The 19,136-nt window shown below is 43.1% G+C and overlaps 1 protein-coding gene across 1 annotated transcript in view; it reads left to right on the top strand.

The window, feature by feature from the left end:
- Positions 1 to 3,260: 3,260 nt before the first annotated feature.
- The window catches only part of LOC310770643 (uncharacterized protein), a 125,569-nt gene continuing 109,693 nt past the window's right edge, over positions 3,261 to 19,136 (top strand). The window contains exons 1-4 of the mRNA XM_083663385.1: positions 3,261 to 3,291; positions 7,947 to 8,045; positions 15,034 to 15,134; positions 16,135 to 16,279. Coding sequence (XP_083519511.1) covers positions 7,954 to 8,045; positions 15,034 to 15,134; positions 16,135 to 16,279 — 338 coding nt within the window. The 5' untranslated portion in view covers positions 3,261 to 3,291; positions 7,947 to 7,953. The remainder of the gene's footprint in view (positions 3,292 to 7,946; positions 8,046 to 15,033; positions 15,135 to 16,134; positions 16,280 to 19,136) is intronic.

Raw genomic sequence — 19,136 nt, forward strand, 5'->3', positions numbered from 1 at the left:
ATTTGTGCTTGTATTTTAGATAGTTAATTTGTAATAATATCAAATTCCAGTGGATGGTAGTCTATTGACAGTAGTCTTGGATTTGTACTTGTGTACATGTATTTTGGTCTGACGTGAAATGTGCCCTGCCTTCTTGGCCAGATCACCCTTGAAAAAGAGACCTCTGTCTCAATAGGTTTTTATTTTCTGGTTAAATAAATGTTTGAATGAATGAATGAATGAATGGAATGAATAGTAAAATGACAATAGTAAAATGACAAGCAATACTAAAATGAGCACAAAGGAAAATCACAGAAGACTGAACAAAAAGCAATACAAAATCAAGACAGACAAATACTGCCCTACAAATCATAACCACAGTAACTACGCCAACACTGAAACTGAGAAAAATGGCTTTAAAATTGTTTGACTGTACAGCCAAATGAGATATAGGTTGAAAAGTGGCAATGCACTTATTAAATATGTATATGTTAAAGTATTTTTTGGGGGCAAAACAATTATCAATTACTTGACCTATGACCAGAAATGCAGATACGGCACTCTGTCTGTGTATTACCTTAAACGGATGTGTAGGTAGTACAAGGGAAAAGTGCAGTAACTACAATCTAATGTGCTTCTGCTGTCTTGTTTTTCATGAGACAATTGTAATCGGTTTTGATTTCGATACCACATCATATTAATTGTTTTATTGTTTACATGTTTAAAACATTTAAATGGATAAGTAACAGATAAATTCAGGGAATCCTGAAGTCAGTTGATGTCATCTTCACCACTGGTGTTGCTTTTTGGTCATCATTCTGACACAATTAATATAATGAGCACAGTTGTTTTATTATCTTAATTTAAAACAGGATTTATTTACAAATCAGATCAGCTTTTCAGATTGATAATTCATACAAGAACATATATATTACATAGCATATTACAATTTTGTTGAATACAATTAATTACAGACTGAGTTGGAATGCTGATAATTTATGCAGCAATTAAAAAGCTTGTCCTGATGAGCTATGTAGTGATACCAAACAATTATCACTATCAACAGCCAGATTAACACTGGCAGGGGAGAACACAATTCCCTTCTTTATTGGATGATCTCTTATGGATTATTAGCTAGCAATACAGCATTTACGATTTTAAAGACACTGAAGACTCATTCATTAACAATTTGGACAGCTGTCAGTGCGCTCTCATATTGGGAATTGACTGGATTAACTAAACAGATTGTGCCATTATGAGTGATTGATATGTTGGGCTTTGTTATGGAAAGAGCGGGAAAATTGCAGTAACTACAAAATCCAACCAAAAACCAGTCTGAACCGCAGTATACACCTCAAAGTGTAGTTACTGCGTTTATCTCTGTTTAAGTCCAGCTGAAGCTCTGTGAAACCAAATCAAACTGCAGTAAGTGTAGTTACTTACTTTCAGTAAGGCTGGGGATTTTGTGTGTTTCCTCAGCCTCCTGAGGTAGTACAGTTTTCCTACCGTCTTCTTCACCAGAGCGGAGACATGGGCGCTCCATGTCAGGTCATTACTGTTGTGTACTCCCAGGTACTTGTAGCAATCTACTATTTCCACTGGGGTCCCGTCGATCATGATTGTTACATGCGGGGTCCTCTTGTTCGTCTAAAGTCCATTATCAGCTCTTTTGTTTTGGTCACGTTCAGGTGTAGGTTGTTGTCCTTACACCATACTACCAGATTGTTCACCTCCTCTTGGTAGGCTGTCTCGCCATTTGATATCAGCCCTACCACCACGGTGTCATCTGCGAATTTACCAATGATGGTGGAGGGGTGTAACGCCTTACAGTCATGGATAGAGGGGGTAGAACAGCGGGCTCAATCCACAGCCCTGGGGAGCACCGAGGGTCTGGATCCGAGGGTCTGTGGTGTTGGTATCGCCCCACCTTACCCTCTGTGGCCTGTCTGTCAGGAAGTTAAGGTACCAGGGGAGGAGAGATGGAGTGATCCCCAGGTCCCTGAGCTTCATGATGAGCCTCTGAGGTATGATGGTATTAAAGGCGGAGCTAAAGTCCACACACAACCACCTCATATAGTTCCCCTTCCCAGTGTCCAGATGTAAATGTGTGGCATGGAGAAGGTGGTGGATTGCATCCTCAGGGCTTATGTTCTTTATGTAGGCAAATTGGGTCAAATGAGTCCGGCAGTTGTTTCAATATCATGTTCTTGAGCAGCTTCTCAAAGCACTTCATGAGTATAGGTGTTAGTGCTACCGGGCGGTAGTCGTACCACTTACTTAGCTTAATTTGGTTGCTTCCTTGTCAACTTATGAATGCCACAATGCATCTTGGGACATTATGCAAATGTATGTGTGTCAGCATGCTCGGTTGGAGGGCGGGAGAGGAACATGTCGTCAGCTGGGCTGAGTTGGGCTGTGTGTGTGTGTGTGTGTGTGTGTGTGTGTGTGTGTGTGTGTGTGTGCGCGCGCGGTCTGCTCAAGCCTAACCCTAACCCTTTTCCATAGCCCTGCCCCCCTGGCTTGCAACTCCACCACATCCACCTAGCCACTCTCCCTACCGACCCCTCGAATCCCTAGCCCCAACACCGTTCACTAAATGTCCATGAGTGAGTGAGTGAGTGAGTGTCCTGACTTCATCATCTTCTGACCCCGGCCTGGCCTGCTGGCCAGCGCCGTGGGAGAAATTGATGGAGTGTCTACTCGCTTTGTAGAGTAAAACGTGGGCACTGAGAGGGACTTCATGCCTCATGGAGCAATAGCCATGAAGGTTGGTTAAAACAGGAAAGGAGCAATAGCCATGAAGGTTGGTTAAAACAGGAAAGGAGCAATAGCCATGAAGGTTGGTTAAAACAGGAAAGCTTCTATTTTTTCTTTATTTCCTTTGTTGAAATACATAGCCTACATGTATCATTATTAATTTTTCTTTCACTAAAGCATCTTTAATAATTAGATAGCCTACTAAACATCACAACAATATCCCATTCAGTTCTACATAGGCAGTTTTTGAAATTTCCATAAAAAGAGCATTGTTATCAGCAACTCCATCATATTCATCCCCCACATAGCTTAGCTCTGTGATCATTCTCATGTTGTTTTACCGCAGTGTTTTTCTTTTGTTTTTTTATAGTTAAATGTGACATTCTTGCTTGTCATAGTCACAAGATCTGGAAACACCTGAGGGGAGGAGCATCACCTGAGGGGAGGAGCATCACCTGAGGGGAGGAGCCTACATGAGTGTGAAAGTGCTGCTGAGTGAGACAGCAGAGCAGAGCAGAGCAGGAGGCATGCAGGTGTGAAGGGGAGCTGTGCAGGGTGAGTGTTTAATATATTACAACATTAAAAAATATGATTTAACATTTGACTGTAACAGAGCTAACAGTCTGTGACTCTGCACTGTACAGGGAACAAGAGTCAGAATTAACTCAACAGTACATCAGCTTCCCACTAAATCAAAAAAGGGGGTCCTCTCGCCATTCCGAAGTGTTGGCATTCCGATCATTGACTTCTATGCTTTCGGAGAGGCGGCCCTTTTTATCTCCAAAAAAGGTTTCAGCATTGCGAAAGATATTAGGTCCACCATTCCGACATAGCATCTTGAGTTATTTAGCCTACAGGGGTGGGAGAGGTTAGGTTTAGGGTTAGGTTCTGGGGAAGGTTAGGTTTAGGCGTGGGGGGTGGGAGAGGTTAGGTTTAGGGTTAGGGTCTGCAGGAGGTTAGGTTTAGGCATGGGGGGTGGGAGAGGTTAGGTTTAGACGTGGGGGCTGGGAGAGGTTAGCTCCAGCCGGTCCCCCGGGTTAGGGTTAGGGTTCTTTCGCCATCGCAAAACAGATCTCCATTCCGACAATTTTGTCGGAGTGCTGACATTTCGGAATGCCAGGGTGTCCCCGTGAAAAAAGTAATGACTTAGGCTACAAGGGCCATGGCCTATATTCACAAAGCTTCCTAATAGGCTAGTTGGTCCTATAGCGTTGACATTCTTAGAATGATGACATTCTCTAAGACCTTACCGTTAAAAGAAAGATCAGATCCTAATAAATAAACATCAAAGTAGTCTCTTGAGAGCAGGCCTATTAGGAGTTTATTAAACAGAGCACAACATGGCTGACAGTATAGACTGAGAAGCAGGATTTATTTTTTATTTTATTTTTTTGAAGCAGGAAATGTGAGCAGGCTTGGGAAGTAACTGATTACATCTAATCTGGTTACTGTAATCAGGATACAAACAAGTTCACTGTAATCCCTTACAGTTGCATAAAAAAGATGTAATCAAGATTACAGTTACATTTAGTGAAAAATGGGGATTATAGCCAGATTACATGTATTGTATATGTATATCCTATGTATTGTATGTTGTATCTTTACCCAAGTGGCTGTGCACTGTACATATTGACTCTTCCTACTTAAGGGGTGCCCAACCAGTCGATCGCGGTCTACTGGTCGACCGCGGACTGACCCCAGGTCGATCGCGAGAGGATTATATATATATATATATATATATATATATATACCCCTCTTCTAAAAATGTGCTTTAGACTTAGGGTGTTAATTCATATAGTCAAAATGTATTTTTGATTTTGGCCAACATTTAAATATTCCACAATTGCACGGTGTGGTAAAAATAAATATCATTACTATCTACCACTTATTTAGCTTCATTTGGTTGCTTCCTTGGCACCTTATGAATGCCACAATGCTGTGTGTGTGTGTGTGTGTGTGTGTGTGTGTGTGTGTGTGTGTGTGTGTGTGTTTGTGATCATATTTCAAGTCAGGTTTTATCCTGAACACGTAGATATTTTCTCGGTGATGCAGTCATCTGATGTAAATAGCAGACATTAGCTAGCTGCAGTGTTCTCTGTAGCTGAGATCAGCCATAAATCTGCCCCTCTCTCATGAGGCTGAGACACGCACGCACACACACACACACACACACACACACACACACACACACACACACACACACACACACACACACACACATACCTAGGTCTAGCTTTTGGTAGAACCAGTTTGTTTTCCATTCCAGATCCAGTAGTACGCTCTCTATGTGACCCTCCACCCTCCCCCTCAATATGCAGCATCCATATCAGACACAATAATCATTCAGATCGGTCGACTCTTACAGAGTTTCAGCCTGAGATCAGACAGGAGGTGTGATGACAGTGAGATCAGACAGGAGGTGTGATGACAGAGATATCAGACAGGAGGTGTGATGACAGTGAGATCAGACAGACAGGAGGTGTGATGACAGTGAGATCAGACAGGAGGTGTGATGACAGAGAGATCAGACAGGAGGTGTGATGACAGTGAGATCAGACAGGAGAAATGTTGGCTCACAGATGGATCTGATTCTGCAGTGTTGTGCAAGTTCACACTTCACACGAGCTCAAAGTTCACTAGACAGATTAAAATGAAATGGTTCATATTCGTTTCTTCAGATTTCTTTTAAATGAGCTCCTCCAAGCTGTCCTTTTTCAAGAAGCCCCACCCCCAATCACTGCCACACTGCACACTTCCCAAAGTAAATGATTGTTGAATATCACTAATATCACTAATATCACCTGCCTTTTGTCAAACACCAAGAAAACGGTTTGCATGATCTTCACCAAACGTCCTCATGCAGCAACCCGCTCAAATGTTTTCTTCAATGATATTGAACTGGAATTAGTATCAGAATTTAAATACCTAGGTGTGATATTAGACCCCACACTGACCTTTAAGAACCAGGTTAAAAAGGTTGCTAACTCAGTAAAATTCAACCTGCTCAACTTCAAACACATTAGACACAGCATGTCTGTAGATTCTGCCAGGACATTCTTACATGATATTTTCTCACCTGGACTACTGTGTGACCAGCTGGTCTCTCACGTGCACATCCACACTCAAACCACTTGAGTCACTCTATAAGAGAGCACTAAAAGTATTTGATAAAAAACCCAGCTCCTACGACTATTGTAACATCCTGGTCAAACACAACTTACTAAGTTCAATAACTTCATTTCCTTTAAATATGCATGCACTGTTTTCAAGGTACTAAATGGCCTTGCCCCTCCCCCGCTAAATGAGTACATCAATCAGAGACCTGTATCTGGATCCACAACCAGAACCACCAGAGCCTCAATTAGAGGCGATTGTGTTATCCCGTACAGGCGCACCACCTTTGGCCAGACAGTTCTGTCTGTCAAGGGTGGCAAACTCTGGAACACAATTCCATCGGCCATAAGGGAATGCCCAACACTAGGCATGTTTAAGGGTCAAGTGAAGAGATGGCTGAAATCCACTCAACTATGTACACATCACTAGGGTATAGAACAGTATGTTTATACTGTATGGATATGTGTGTTGTATCTCTGTATTTTTTTATTTTTTTATCTTATATCTGTTTGAGTAAGTCTTCTATGTAGATCTTACTTTTTAGCTGTATGTTGATCCCAAACTCAGGTTTTACTATCAGACTGTAATTCGTGTATATTTTGTACTCTGCACTTTTCACTTAGCTATGTAGAGCTCTAACTCAGGTTCTCAGTATCTGATTGTATTTCTCTGCATACTTGCACTTTGCACTTTGCATTGTGTTTACATTTTAAATATGTTTTGTTGCACTATGTTACTTTTTACCCCTATCAGGACTCTAAGCCTGTATCATCTGGCAGGGGGACTAACAATGGAAATCAGTCTTGTGACTGCAATTGTCGTGCATTTACATTTTTTTTAAATGTTCATTAATGTACAACTGTCCCCTATCGAACAAATAACATGAATTGAATTGAATTGAATTGAACTATATTCAATATTATTGGATATCTGCCCAAGTCTAGTTCAGTCTTGTTTGTGCTGTGTCCCCGTGTTAACCCTTTGTGCTGTGTCCCCGTGTTAACCCTTTGTGCTGTGTCCCTCTGTTAACCCTTTGTGCTGTGTCCCTCTCTTAACCCTTTGTGCTGTGTCCCTCTGTTAACCCTTTGTGCTGTGTCCCTGTGTTAACCCTTTGTGCTGTGTCCCTGTGTTAACCCTTTGTGCTGTGTCCCTGTGTTAACCCTTTGTGCTGTGTCCCCGTGTTAACCCTTTGTGCTGTGTCCCTGTGTTAACCCTTTGTGCTGTGTCCCCGTGTTAACCCTTTGTGCTGTGTCCCTCTGTTAACCCTTTGTGCTGTGTCCCTCTGTTAACCCTTTGTGCTGTGTCCTTGTGTTAACCCTTTGTGCTGTGTCCCTGTGTTAACCCTTTGTGCTGTGTCCCTGTGTTAACCCTTTGTGCTGTGTCCCTGTGTTAACCCTTTGTGCTGTGTCCCTGTGTTAACCCTTTGTGCTGTGTCCCTGTGTTAACCCTTTGTGCTGTGTCCCTGTGTTAACCCTTTGTGCTGTGTCCCTCTGTTAACCCTCTGTGCTGTGTCCCTCTGTTAACCCTTTGTGCTGTGTCCCTCTCTTAACCCTTTGTGCTGTGCCCCCGTGTTAACCCTTTGTGCTGTGTCCCTGTGTTAACCCTTTGTGCTGTGTCCCTGTGTTAACCCTTTGTGCTGTGTCCCTGTGTTAACCCTTTGTGCTGTGTCCCTCTCTTAACCCTTTGTGCTGTGTCCCCGTGTTAACCCTTTGTGCTGTGTCCCCGTGTTAACCCTTTGTGCTGTGTCCCTCTGTTAACCCTTTGTGCTGTGTCCCTGTGTTAACCCTTTGTGCTGTGTCCCTCTCTTATCCCTTTGTGCTGTGTCCCTCTGTTAACCCTTTGTGCTGTGTCCCTGTGTTAACCCTTTGTGCTCTGTCCCTCTGTTAACCCTTTGTGCTTTGTCCCTCTGTTAACCCTTTGTGCCGTGTCCCTGTGTTAACCCTTTGTGCTCTGTCCCTCTGTTAACCCTTTGTGCTGTGTCCCTCTGTTAACCCTTTGTGCTGTGTCCCTCTGTTAACCCTTTGTGCTGTGTCCCTCTGTTAACCCTTTGTGCTGTGTCCCTCTCTTAACCCTTTGTGCTCTGTCCATGTGCACAGTGTCAAAATGAGTCTCCAGTGGACGGCTGTGGCCACCTTCCTCTATGCAGAGGTCTTCTTTGTCCTGCTGCTCTGCATCCCATTCATCTCCCCCAAGAGGTCAGTAAACAACACAGCAACAAACAACGGGAAGCAACAACAACAGCAAACAATCTAAACGGTGCACAGGTCAAAGCTCCATCAGTGAAAAATGCTCCTGCTACCCTGCAACCCATTTTCCTTCAGATATCTTGAGGTCAGAGGTCAAGGGACCCCTTTGGCCATGCCTTGCAAATATTTATCCTAACTTTGGAGCATTATTTAGTAGAGCCTGACCGATACTGAAGTCAGTAGACTGCAGAGGACAGGCTGCATGTAGTTAAAGCAGAGCTGATCTGAAGTCAGTAGACTGCAGAGGACAGGATGCATGTAGTTAAAGCAGAGCTGATCTGAAGTCAGTAGACTGCAGAGGACAGGCTGCATGTAGTTAAAGCAGAGCTGATCTGAAGTCAGTAGACTGCAGAGGACAGGCTGCATGTAGTTAAAGCAGAGTTGATCTGAAGTCAGTAGACTGCAGAGGACAGGCTGCATGTAGTTAAAGCAGAGCTGATCTTAAGTCAGTAGACTGCAGAGGACAGGCTGCATGTAGTTAAAGCAGAGCTGATCTGAAGTCAGCAGACTGCAGAGGACAGACTGCATATAGTTAAAGCAGAGCTGCTCTGAAGTCAGTAGACTGCAGAGGACAGGTTGTATGTAGTTAAAGCAGAGCTGATCTGAAGTCAGTAGACTGCAGACAGGCTGCATGTAGTTAAAGCAGAGTTGATCTGAAGTCAGTAGACTGCAGAGGACAGGCTGCATGTAGTTAAAGCAGAGCTGATCTGAAGTCAGTAGACTGCAGAGGACAGGCTGCATGTAGTTAAAGCAGAGCTGATCTGAAGTCAGCAGACTGCAGAGGACAGACTGCATGTAGTTAAAGCAGAGCTGATCTGAAGTCAGTAGACTGCAGAGGACAGACTGCATGTAGTTAAAGCAGAGCTGATCTGAAGTCAGTAGACTGCAGAGGACATGACTGCATGTAGTTAAAGCAGAGCTGATCTGAAGTCAGTAGACTGCAGAGGACAGACTGCATGTAGTTAAAGCAGAGCTGATCTGAAGTCAGTAGACTGCAGAGGACAGGCTGCATGTAGTTAAAGCAGAGCTGATCTGAAGTCGGCAGACTGCAGAGGACAGGCTGCATTAGGGCTGCACGATATGAGGAAAAGCTGCGATGTGCGATAACAATGTTCAATATTGCGATGACGATATGACCTGCGATAAATAAAAAATGCTATAAACAAAAATATTAATGGGTAGGGGTGCTCCGATCCGGCTAAGCCACGATCCGATCTGATTCCGATTCCTGGGGTCACGATCCTTTTCCAGAATCGATTCTCGATTCCAACGATTCTCGATTCCAGAATCTAGAATCAATTCTCAATTATGTTGTTTTATATTGCAATAACACACAAAGGTAAATCTAAGACAAAAAATGACAAATGTATTAATGCTGAACTTCAAATTCAACTTCTGAAGTATTACAGTGAGGGCCTAAATTCATTTTGCAATATGAGTGTGTTAATTTAAGCATAGTGCCACTTACTGATACGTATGCCATATGTATCAGTAAGTGGCACGGGATTCTCAAAGCCTGTGTTGAGGGTCATACGAACAAAAATGCACTCTTGAAGCTAAAAAAAAAATCAAAAACCAACAAGTTAATTGTTTACATTTTTACTTCAATGTAGAACAGTCATTTCTTACACATGAGATTACTTTTAGCCTTTTAGTCGATTATTGAAAGATATTCCATATTCCAGACTGAAATGTTATAACAGAAGTGGAGTATTGGCCAGAATGACATGAACATTTGGACACTTATTTAGCCGGTATCTTGCATGTTGCGTTCAGCTGCACTGTAATTTCTTTTTTTTCTTTTTTCGATAACACGTGACTTTTGCGATGTGTTCATCGCGCATTTTCATATCGCGATGACGATGAAAATACGATTAATCGTGCAGCCCTAGGCTGCATATAGTTAAAGCAGAGCTGATCTGAAGTCAGTAGACTGCAGAGGACAGGCTGCATGTAGTTAAAGCAGAGCTGATCTGAAGTCAGCAGACTGCAGAGGACAGGCTGCATATAGTTAAAGCAGAGCTGATCTGAAGTCAGTAGACTGCAGAGGACAGGCTGCATGTAGTTAAAGCAGAGCTGATCTGAAGTCAGTAGACTGCAGAGGACAGGCTGCATGTAGTTAAAGCAGAGTTGATCTGAAGTCAGCAGACTGTTGTGTGCAATACAGTTTTTTTATCTTGTTTTGACCTTATCTTGTTTTGATCGTGTTCTGGTTGGTTACCAAACATAATGTTGTTATATGCCTAAAATGATAAAGTGTCTTATCTTATTCTCCTTTACCTAGACAGAGCACAAAAAGTCTTGGCTATAGATGAGTCAAATGTAGATGTTTTTGTATTGGATGCTGGTGGATCGTTTGACTCGACAGTCCGCGTGTTTTAAGGATACACGTTGTATCGATCATTGGTATGATAATCAGAATCAGCTTTATTGGCCTAGTATGTACACACACAATGAATTTGACTCTGGTTTGCTTTGCTCTCAAAGTACTCGGGTACAGAAAAAATGTAAGCACGTTAAAAACAAGTGTGACTCCAGTGTGCTGAGATCTGTTCTTTAGATTCAAACAGCAGATCGTAAGCAACAACACGTCAGCATATTCAGAATAATCACAAGATGATTGTCGGTCAGTAGGGATGGGAACTTCATGCATTTTCCAACAGTCGTGCACCTTAATGATCAGTTAATCGATTAATTGTTAACATTGTCTCGTCTTTCTCTCAGTTCAACTTTTATTTAACCTCACAGTCACACAATAGCTGCATATTATTTATGTGACGTTCATGGCATGAATCACAAACGAAAATAATAATAAAATCCTGGTTCAATGAACTTCATGAAATCCCTCACCGTCCACCAGGCTTAATGGCAGCATCTCCTTCTCCACCATAAAGCAAGGCTTCTGTTATTGTCTCTGCACACAGGATGCATTCTCCTATCGCCTAGAATTTATAACCTTTATGAGTGACAGCGTCCAAAATCAGCGTCCAGCGATAATGGAACGTAACGTGACGTTCAGCGATGCTCGTCAGGCGATCTTAAATTGCCCCTGGAGTTGAATTTTGAGAACGACGTCGCAATATTGACATAAATAGCATTTTGGTCTTTTAGTGTGTAATGCTTCCACACTGGACTGTGGTTTGCTCTTGCTAGCCCAAGCTTGCTGCTAATTGTAGCACCTGTTTGTTTCATGGGGTTTCCTCAATCTACTTCCTATGTCCTCACATGGCGACATGCGTGACAACCTTCTCGCGTGACCGCTCCTCCTGTTGCGCCATCTGGGTGAGGTACGCCCTCTGCTGGACTGGTATAATTAACACACTGTGAGCTCTGGAGATTGAAGTGATACAAAGTAACAATGTTGTCGGTCAAAACAGTTCATTCATTTGAATCGGGTTACATACCGTCGCTGTCGCGGCAGGACCTCGAATCTCTAAAACAGCAACTTTTCAGGAAGTTGAAAAAAACCTGTTTGCTCTTAAAATCCTGAACCAAACGTCGTCAAAGTTGGCACATGTCTTAATTATAGTTAGTTTCCCGCTGAATGTGCCATTACTTTATTAATATCTTACCTGGATAAGCTCAAATTATGTTGTTTATATTATCAGTCGGACTTGGAAGCACTCTCTCCCGGCCAGTCAGGCGGGAGAGAGTGGTATGCTCATGCACGAGCCCCAAGTTCCGGGCCGCGGGGGCGCGCGCAGTAGCAGCAGCAGTGCTCCTCGCCTCTCATGGCCGAGGGAAGGCTTTACCATGGGGATGAGAACAGTCTGACATAACGTAGCGTTAACGTTACTTTATTCTTGTCAGAAACCACTCCGATTTGCATGTTAAAACAAGTTTGCAGCCTAGGAATAACTGGAAAACATTGTATTGATCTATTAACGTCAGAGGAAGCCAGGATTAGTCAAAACGATATCAGAAATATACAGCATGTCCGTGTGACTTTTCCGGGTTTATTGTCCTGCATGGCGGGGTACAGACGGAGGTAGGGGACGAATTTCGAGGTTTGACTGACAGATTGAGGGCGAATGGCGTTACAAGATTTACTCACAAGCTCGTTTTAATGCTTTTCCATTGGTTGCATTTGGTAAAAACCACACAGAGACGTGAAGGGTGACCAATGGTACTGATTTATGACAAAAAGTAAAAAAGTGAAAAAAGTGACATTCGAGGTCCTGGCACAACAGCGAAGATACTTAACGACGCTTAATCGACGATTAAATGGTTAATCGTTAACATTCCTATTTTTCAGTGTTGCACAGCTCTTGAGTGAGACAACATGTGGTCATTAAGTTCACCACAGAGGAATGTGAGTCTTATGACATTAAGACCTTTATTCCACTTGGAAACCTAAACTAGGAAGGCTCTCTGGAGTCTGTCTGACTCAGTGAGATGTTCCACATATCAGTCTGGATCCTGTAGCTTTAGACCTGCTGAATGTGAGCTTTTCTTTTCCACAATAGAGAGGTAATATGTCAGAACTCAGAACACAGAGCTTCATATCAGCCGGCTGCTTCAATTCATGACTTTTGTTTCTTGGAGGATTTTCCACTTCGGCTTGCAGGCAGGAAGTCACATTCTGCTGCTATTTATTCCACAAGAGAAATGAAAACGCACGTGACGCTACAGTCTTCTGATGTGTTCTACTTCTGTGGTCTGGCCACTAGATGGAGGCAGAGCTCCATTAACTACATGGGATTTAAACCTGCGGAAACACATTAGAAAACCTTGTCAACAAGCCTTTGCTGTTGTATTTCAGGAAAGTGCTTTACAAATACAATCAGTGTAATAATAGTAATTGTAGCAATAATGGTAATAACTAACTGGTGGTAATAGTATATTAATATTTAAATTAATATTAATAACTCAATTGGTAGTAATAACTGTAGTAATATATTTTAGGCAAATTTCTTGTGGATGCTGTTTTAATAAAAACTACAGTAGAATGCTGCAAGCATTCACAAAAAAATATATATATCTATATATATATATATATATATATATATATATATATATATATATATATATATATATACCGGTATATATATTTATTGTATAGACTTGTTTAAACTTGACAACATAAACATTATAGATTGCTCCTAGCTAACTTCCTAATCCAAAAAGGTTCATAGTGTCTATACTTTACTTAGATTGATAGGTTTTCTTTTATATCAGACACAGGTTTGTGTTCCTACCTGACATGTTTCGACGGTAATACTTCCGTCTTCTTCAGAGGTGTCACTAGATGGTGTGTGACGTGTCTTTAACAGCTGATGTTGTTTACAGAGGCGTGATCGTCCTGTCAGATTTGACAGGACGACCACGCCCCTCGCTGTCATTTCGCCGTTTGAGAACGCTGCTCCAGGTGGTGGAAAGCATGTAAGCCCCCTCGTCCCGGTTCATCGTCGTTTGCGCCCGCTTCCTGATCTCCACTGCCTCCATAATCCAGCGCTGGTGTTTGTTGTCCTGGGTGCGGATGACTTTGGCCTTATCCCAGTCCATAATGTGGTTCTCCCTTTTGCAGTGATCTGTGATTGCTGATTTGAGATTTTCTTGTAGTGCCTGTTCCTTTATAGCCCGTGTCTGCCTTTTTGTTGTCTCCTTCTCACATTCCTTTTGGTGCTCTTTTTTGCGGGTGATGAATGACCGTCCTGTTTCTCCTATGTATGATTTATTGCATGATTGACATGGTATCTCATAGATGACGTTACATTTTTTGTTTGGGTCGATTTTGTCTTTTGGGTGCACTAGCAGTTGTCTGAGTTTTATGTGTGGTTTGACTGGTGTGCTGATGTGACGTTTGCTCATGGCTCTCTGTATGCGTTCAGTGATGCCTCTGATGTATGGTAGTGTGACCGCCCCTATGTTTTCTGTTTTATTGTCCGGTTTCTTTTTTCCTGTACCGGTGTGTTGTCTTTGTTTGACTTGCTGTTTTCCCTTTTCTATGGCCCAGTTTGGGTAGTGGCAGGTTTTGAGAGCGTTGTGGATGTGTTGTTCCTCTTGTTTTTTGTCCTCTTCCTCCGTTATAATGCTGCCATAAGATAATAAGAGCCATGAGCAAACGTCACATCAGCACACCAGTCAAACCACACATAAAACTCAGACAACTGCTAGTGCACCCAAAAGACAAAATCGACCCAAACAAAAAATGTAACGTCATCTATGAGATACCATGTCAATCATGCAATAAATCATACATAGGAGAAACAGGACGGTCATTCATCACCCGCAAAAAAGAGCACCAAAAGGAATGTGAGAAGGAGACAACAAAAAGGCAGACACAGGCTATAAAGGAACAGGCACTACAAGAAAATCTCAAATCAGCAATCACAGATCACTGCAAAAGGGAGAACCACATTATGGACTGGGATAAGGCCAAAGTCATCCGCACCCAGGACAACAAACACCAGCGCTGGATTATGGAGGCAGTGGAGATCAGGAAGCGGGCGCAAACGACGATGAACCGGGACGAGGGGGCTTACATGCTTTCCACCACCTGGAGCAGCGTTCTCAAATGGCGAAATGACAGCGAGGGGCGTGGTCGTCCTGTCAAATCTGACAGGACGATCACGCCTCTGTAAACAACATCAGCTGTTAAAGACACGTCACACACCATCTAGTGACACCTCTGAAGAAGACGGAAGTATTACCGTCGAAACATGTCAGGTAGGAACACAAACCTGTGTCTGATATAAAAAAAAAATAGCTAACTTCCTGTTGCAGTGTGTACAGTCTTTGATGCTAATACAATAGCTGACAGGAAATTAGCTAGGTTTCAAACTGTTCCATAGCAACAAAATACTGTGAAAACCATCTATATCTGTGTTCTAATGCATCTCTACTGTTTACTGTGTGTGTGTGTGTGTGTGTGTGTGTGTGTGTGTGTGTGTGTGTGTGTGTGTGTGTGTGTGTGTGTGTGTGTGTGTGTGTGTAGGTGGAGTAAGCTGTTTAAGTCTAGTCTGGTCCAGACCATCGCTCTGTATGGAAACACTTCCTTCATGGTCGCCATCGCCATCCTCGTCTTCCTCCTCATCGGTACGTGAGTGTGTGTGTGTGTGTGTGTGTGTGTGTGCGCGTGTGTGTGTGTTGTTATTGGTGTGTGTATATCAATGGTGTGAGTAGTAGAGCTGGGTAATATGGTTGAAATTAATATCACATTAACTCATTGAGTGCCAATGACGACTTTAGTCGGCGACTTTAGGCGGCGCACAAAAAGCACTCCGAAAATAGACGCTGGGTGTGTGAGGCTGTGTGTTACTAGTGTGGGGAGGAGTTTTCAGCTGAGGGGGGGAGAGGGGGGTGGGGCACGCAGGGCAGCACACAACTACACCACATCACTACATCAGAAAATATTAGCTAGAGTCAGTGAATGTGCTTGAAATGCTGCATTTCACAAAAGGCTGAATATCTCAGCTTCTAAATTGAAATGCCTGTTTTTGCTGTTTTTGACCTATCTTCTCCGGCTGATAACTAAAGAACGGAAAATGGTATCAATAAACTTTTTTTTGCTGATGATACAATAGAGTCTCCTTGTTCTTTTTGCGTGTTCGGTGTTTACATAGTAATATCACACAATATTCTGTGGGCCTCGAGAAATCACTGAAAACGCTCTGAAACTCTGGCACTGGGAGCGTCCGTTCTCCAAAAGTGGCTGGCACTCAATGAGTTAATCAGATTTTTTTCTCTCTATTTTATCCACCAATAAATCTTGATCAAATCAATGTGAAACAGCTGAATTGAGTCCAAAGCAAAACCAAGATGTCAAATAAAATAAAAATTCTAATTAAAAACAAACTTTGTGAGGTTCTGTCTGAGTTCACAGTGTAAAAAAATATATACTTTTTAAATCAAATAAATTTAAAATAAAACAAATTAAATTCATCCATTCTCAGACAAAGCAAATGTAAAACAACACTTTCCCCTAGATTGTATGAATACAGAAGGATCTTCATATCCTGTGTGTGTGTGTGTGTGTGTGTGTGTGTGTGTGTGTGTGTGTGTGTGTGTGTGTGTGTGTGTGTGTGTGTGTGTGCAGATGCGTTCCGTGAGGTGAGGAAGTACAGCGTCACAGAGAAGGTGGACCTGACCAACAACCCTGTGGCCATCGAGCACATCCACATGAAGCTGTTCAGAGCCCAGAGGAACGAGTACATCGCCGGCTTCGCCCTGCTGCTCTACCTGTGAGACACACACACACACACACACACACACACACACGCAGACACACGCAGCCACGCACACACACATGCTCAGACATGCACACACACACACACACACGCAGACACACACACACACACACACACACACACACACACACACACACACACACACAGGCTCTCACACACACACACACACACACACACACACCCACACACACACAGGCTCTCACACACACACACGCAGACACATGCTGTCACACACACACACTCAGACACGCGCATGCACACCAAGGGTGCAGCTCTGCTCCCGTTCAGTGAAGCCGCTGCATGTTAGATTGCCGCTCTGGTGGCTGAAGCCAGTATAGGTCACAAGGCCCGCCTCCCCCATGTTAGTGGATGGGAAAATCACAACCGAAATAATCACAGTACACGTCAGATAATTTTTTTCCAAAGGTGGTTTGTATCATTTTAGATAGTCATTATCATGCTAATGCCTGTGCAAGTGGTCATTTTTCTGATCAGTTTGTTTTTAAGTAGTTATTTGACATATAAAAAGGGATAAAAATGGATGATTGACAGCTGTGGCAGCCAGTCTCAAGCCGTCATTGGCTGGACAGGCTCTGCACATTATAGATCTATCGTCATAGACAAGACACACGGCTTCATGTTATCTAACGCTCCCTGGAAGTCGGGTGGCTCATGGGTTGGCTGTGCTGGCTACCAGACATCAATGGACCCCAATAAAAAGAACATTGTTTTGAGAAAGGTGCGGGAGCAATTAACATTGGTTGGGGACTGAAGTAAGTTCAGAAAATATGTGTTTTATGAGTTACTCCAGCTACGTTATAGGTACACAATGGTTTTCACATGCAGGCTAGCAATAGCGTTAGCCGCTTTCACTAGTCGGCTGTTTTTCATTATTTAATTGATATTACTATAACTTAACAACCGATAACGATAGCTGGAATAACACAATAATATACACATATTTTCAGAACTTACCAGCTTGTCCAAGTGTGTGTGCGTGCGTGCGTGCGTGTGTGTGTGTGTGTGTGGACGTGCGTTAGTGACTGTACACTCGGAAACATTTAGCACCGACACACACACCCCACACGCTTTACGAGTGTAAATCCTCCATCCTGAAGCCGATTGGTCAGAGTGTCAGAGGTGTGCATCCCTCCTGGCCTGTGATTGGTGGAAGCCTCAGTCAAGAGTGGCTCACTGGGAAGAATGCTTCCTGCTTCCTTGCTCCGTAACGAGGAGCCGGGCTCTAAATAAACCCGGGAGCACCGGGACACCACAACTTCAAAAAGTCAGGAGCTTAGTAATACTTAGTAATGTGTTACGGTAATCTGATTACTTTCTAAGTAACTTAAGTAACGCTGAATTCAAGTTGGGGGGGGGGGGGGGGGATCAAAATGTAGTCCCCCCCCCACACCCCTCCCCACACCCTCCTCCATCTTAATTTCTGGTTTTGCTCCAACTGAAATGTTTTATAGTCACGATTCAGTAGGTCACTGGTTGGCTTGGTTCCAGCCTTAAAAGTCGTTATATAAGGCTTTTTCAAAATGTCTATGGAGAAAATGAATGGGGAACTCTCTTCCGGGGCTGAAGACGTCACGTGACTGTTCAGCTCTATAGTAAATATGTTGTCCCCCACCAGTGAAGTGTAGATCCATCCCTTGGGTCCGTCCCATTCATTGTCAATGCCGCTGTTAAGGTTGCTGCATGTGAGACTGGTGGATTTACGTGGGATACTTAATGTCCAAGACACACTTGGTAAACTGAAGTCTCGATAACTGGGAACGCTGTAGCACTTGATAGCTCTTGATAGCTGAGTCTGCAAGATTCGAAGATGGGAACTGTGCAGAAGGTTGCCGTGAGGTTATTCTATGAACAACTACTGAGGACTTGCAGATCACCCCCTTATAGGTCCCGACTATGACATCACACTGCATAGTGACATCATCAGTAAGGCCATCAGAGGCATGATTTAAGACACTTATGAATCATGACATCATCACCGTCTGTGACATCATCAGTGATCTATGACATCATAGTAGAAATGATGACATCATCTAACAGCCGCCCCCTAGAGGCACAAAGTCAACATCACAGTGTGACTACTAAACAAATAGACGGAGACCGTCTGATCCATAGCCCCCCTTGGTGGATCCATAGCCCCCCTTGGTGGGGGACAATGAGTGTTTTGGGACAGGGCCTGTGTGTGTGTGACAGCTGTAGGCCTGCTCTATGTTTAGAGCAGGTCAGAGTTGTTCTTACTCAGCAGCTCTCTGTCTGTCTGTCAGCACACACAGGGTTGAGTCTTCTGTTGCAATCCACATGCTTTCAGTTCCTCCTCAAACCTTTTGACACAATCTGTTGAAAAGGGAGACAGGAAACTTTAGGAACTTTTCACACGTCGCATTAAACTGGTGCCAAATGTCTCAACAATTAGGGCTGGGTATAGTTAAATGACAATACTGGTAGCGTGTATACTTTTCACAACCCAGTTTATGTGAAACCAAGCCCACGCCCGCATGATGCAACAGGGGCGGTTCTAGGCCTTTTTTGGGTGGGCTTTAGCCCACCCAAAAAAATAGAGGCAAAAAATACTTTTTTTTTTTTTTTCAAATCCATGGTGGTCATTAGTAGCAGTTTCTGACTACACTCAATACATATTAACACATTCACTGCCAGCCGTTTTTTTTTTTACTGTAGGTAGCTTCTGCCAGAGTTTTTTTTTGAGGATTCTGGCTCATTTTACAAGAGCCGAGGATTATTTTCTGCTTGGACTTTGTGAACACAAAGTTCACAAAAGTACTAATAGAATGTGTGCTTTCTCTGTCTAAAATAGTTAGTTTGTAGAGTTAGTAGT

This window comes from Poromitra crassiceps, assembly GCF_964638095.1.
Source record: "Poromitra crassiceps genome assembly, contig: HAP1_SCAFFOLD_141, whole genome shotgun sequence".
NCBI classification, from domain to species: Eukaryota; Metazoa; Chordata; class Actinopteri; order Beryciformes; family Melamphaidae; genus Poromitra; species Poromitra crassiceps.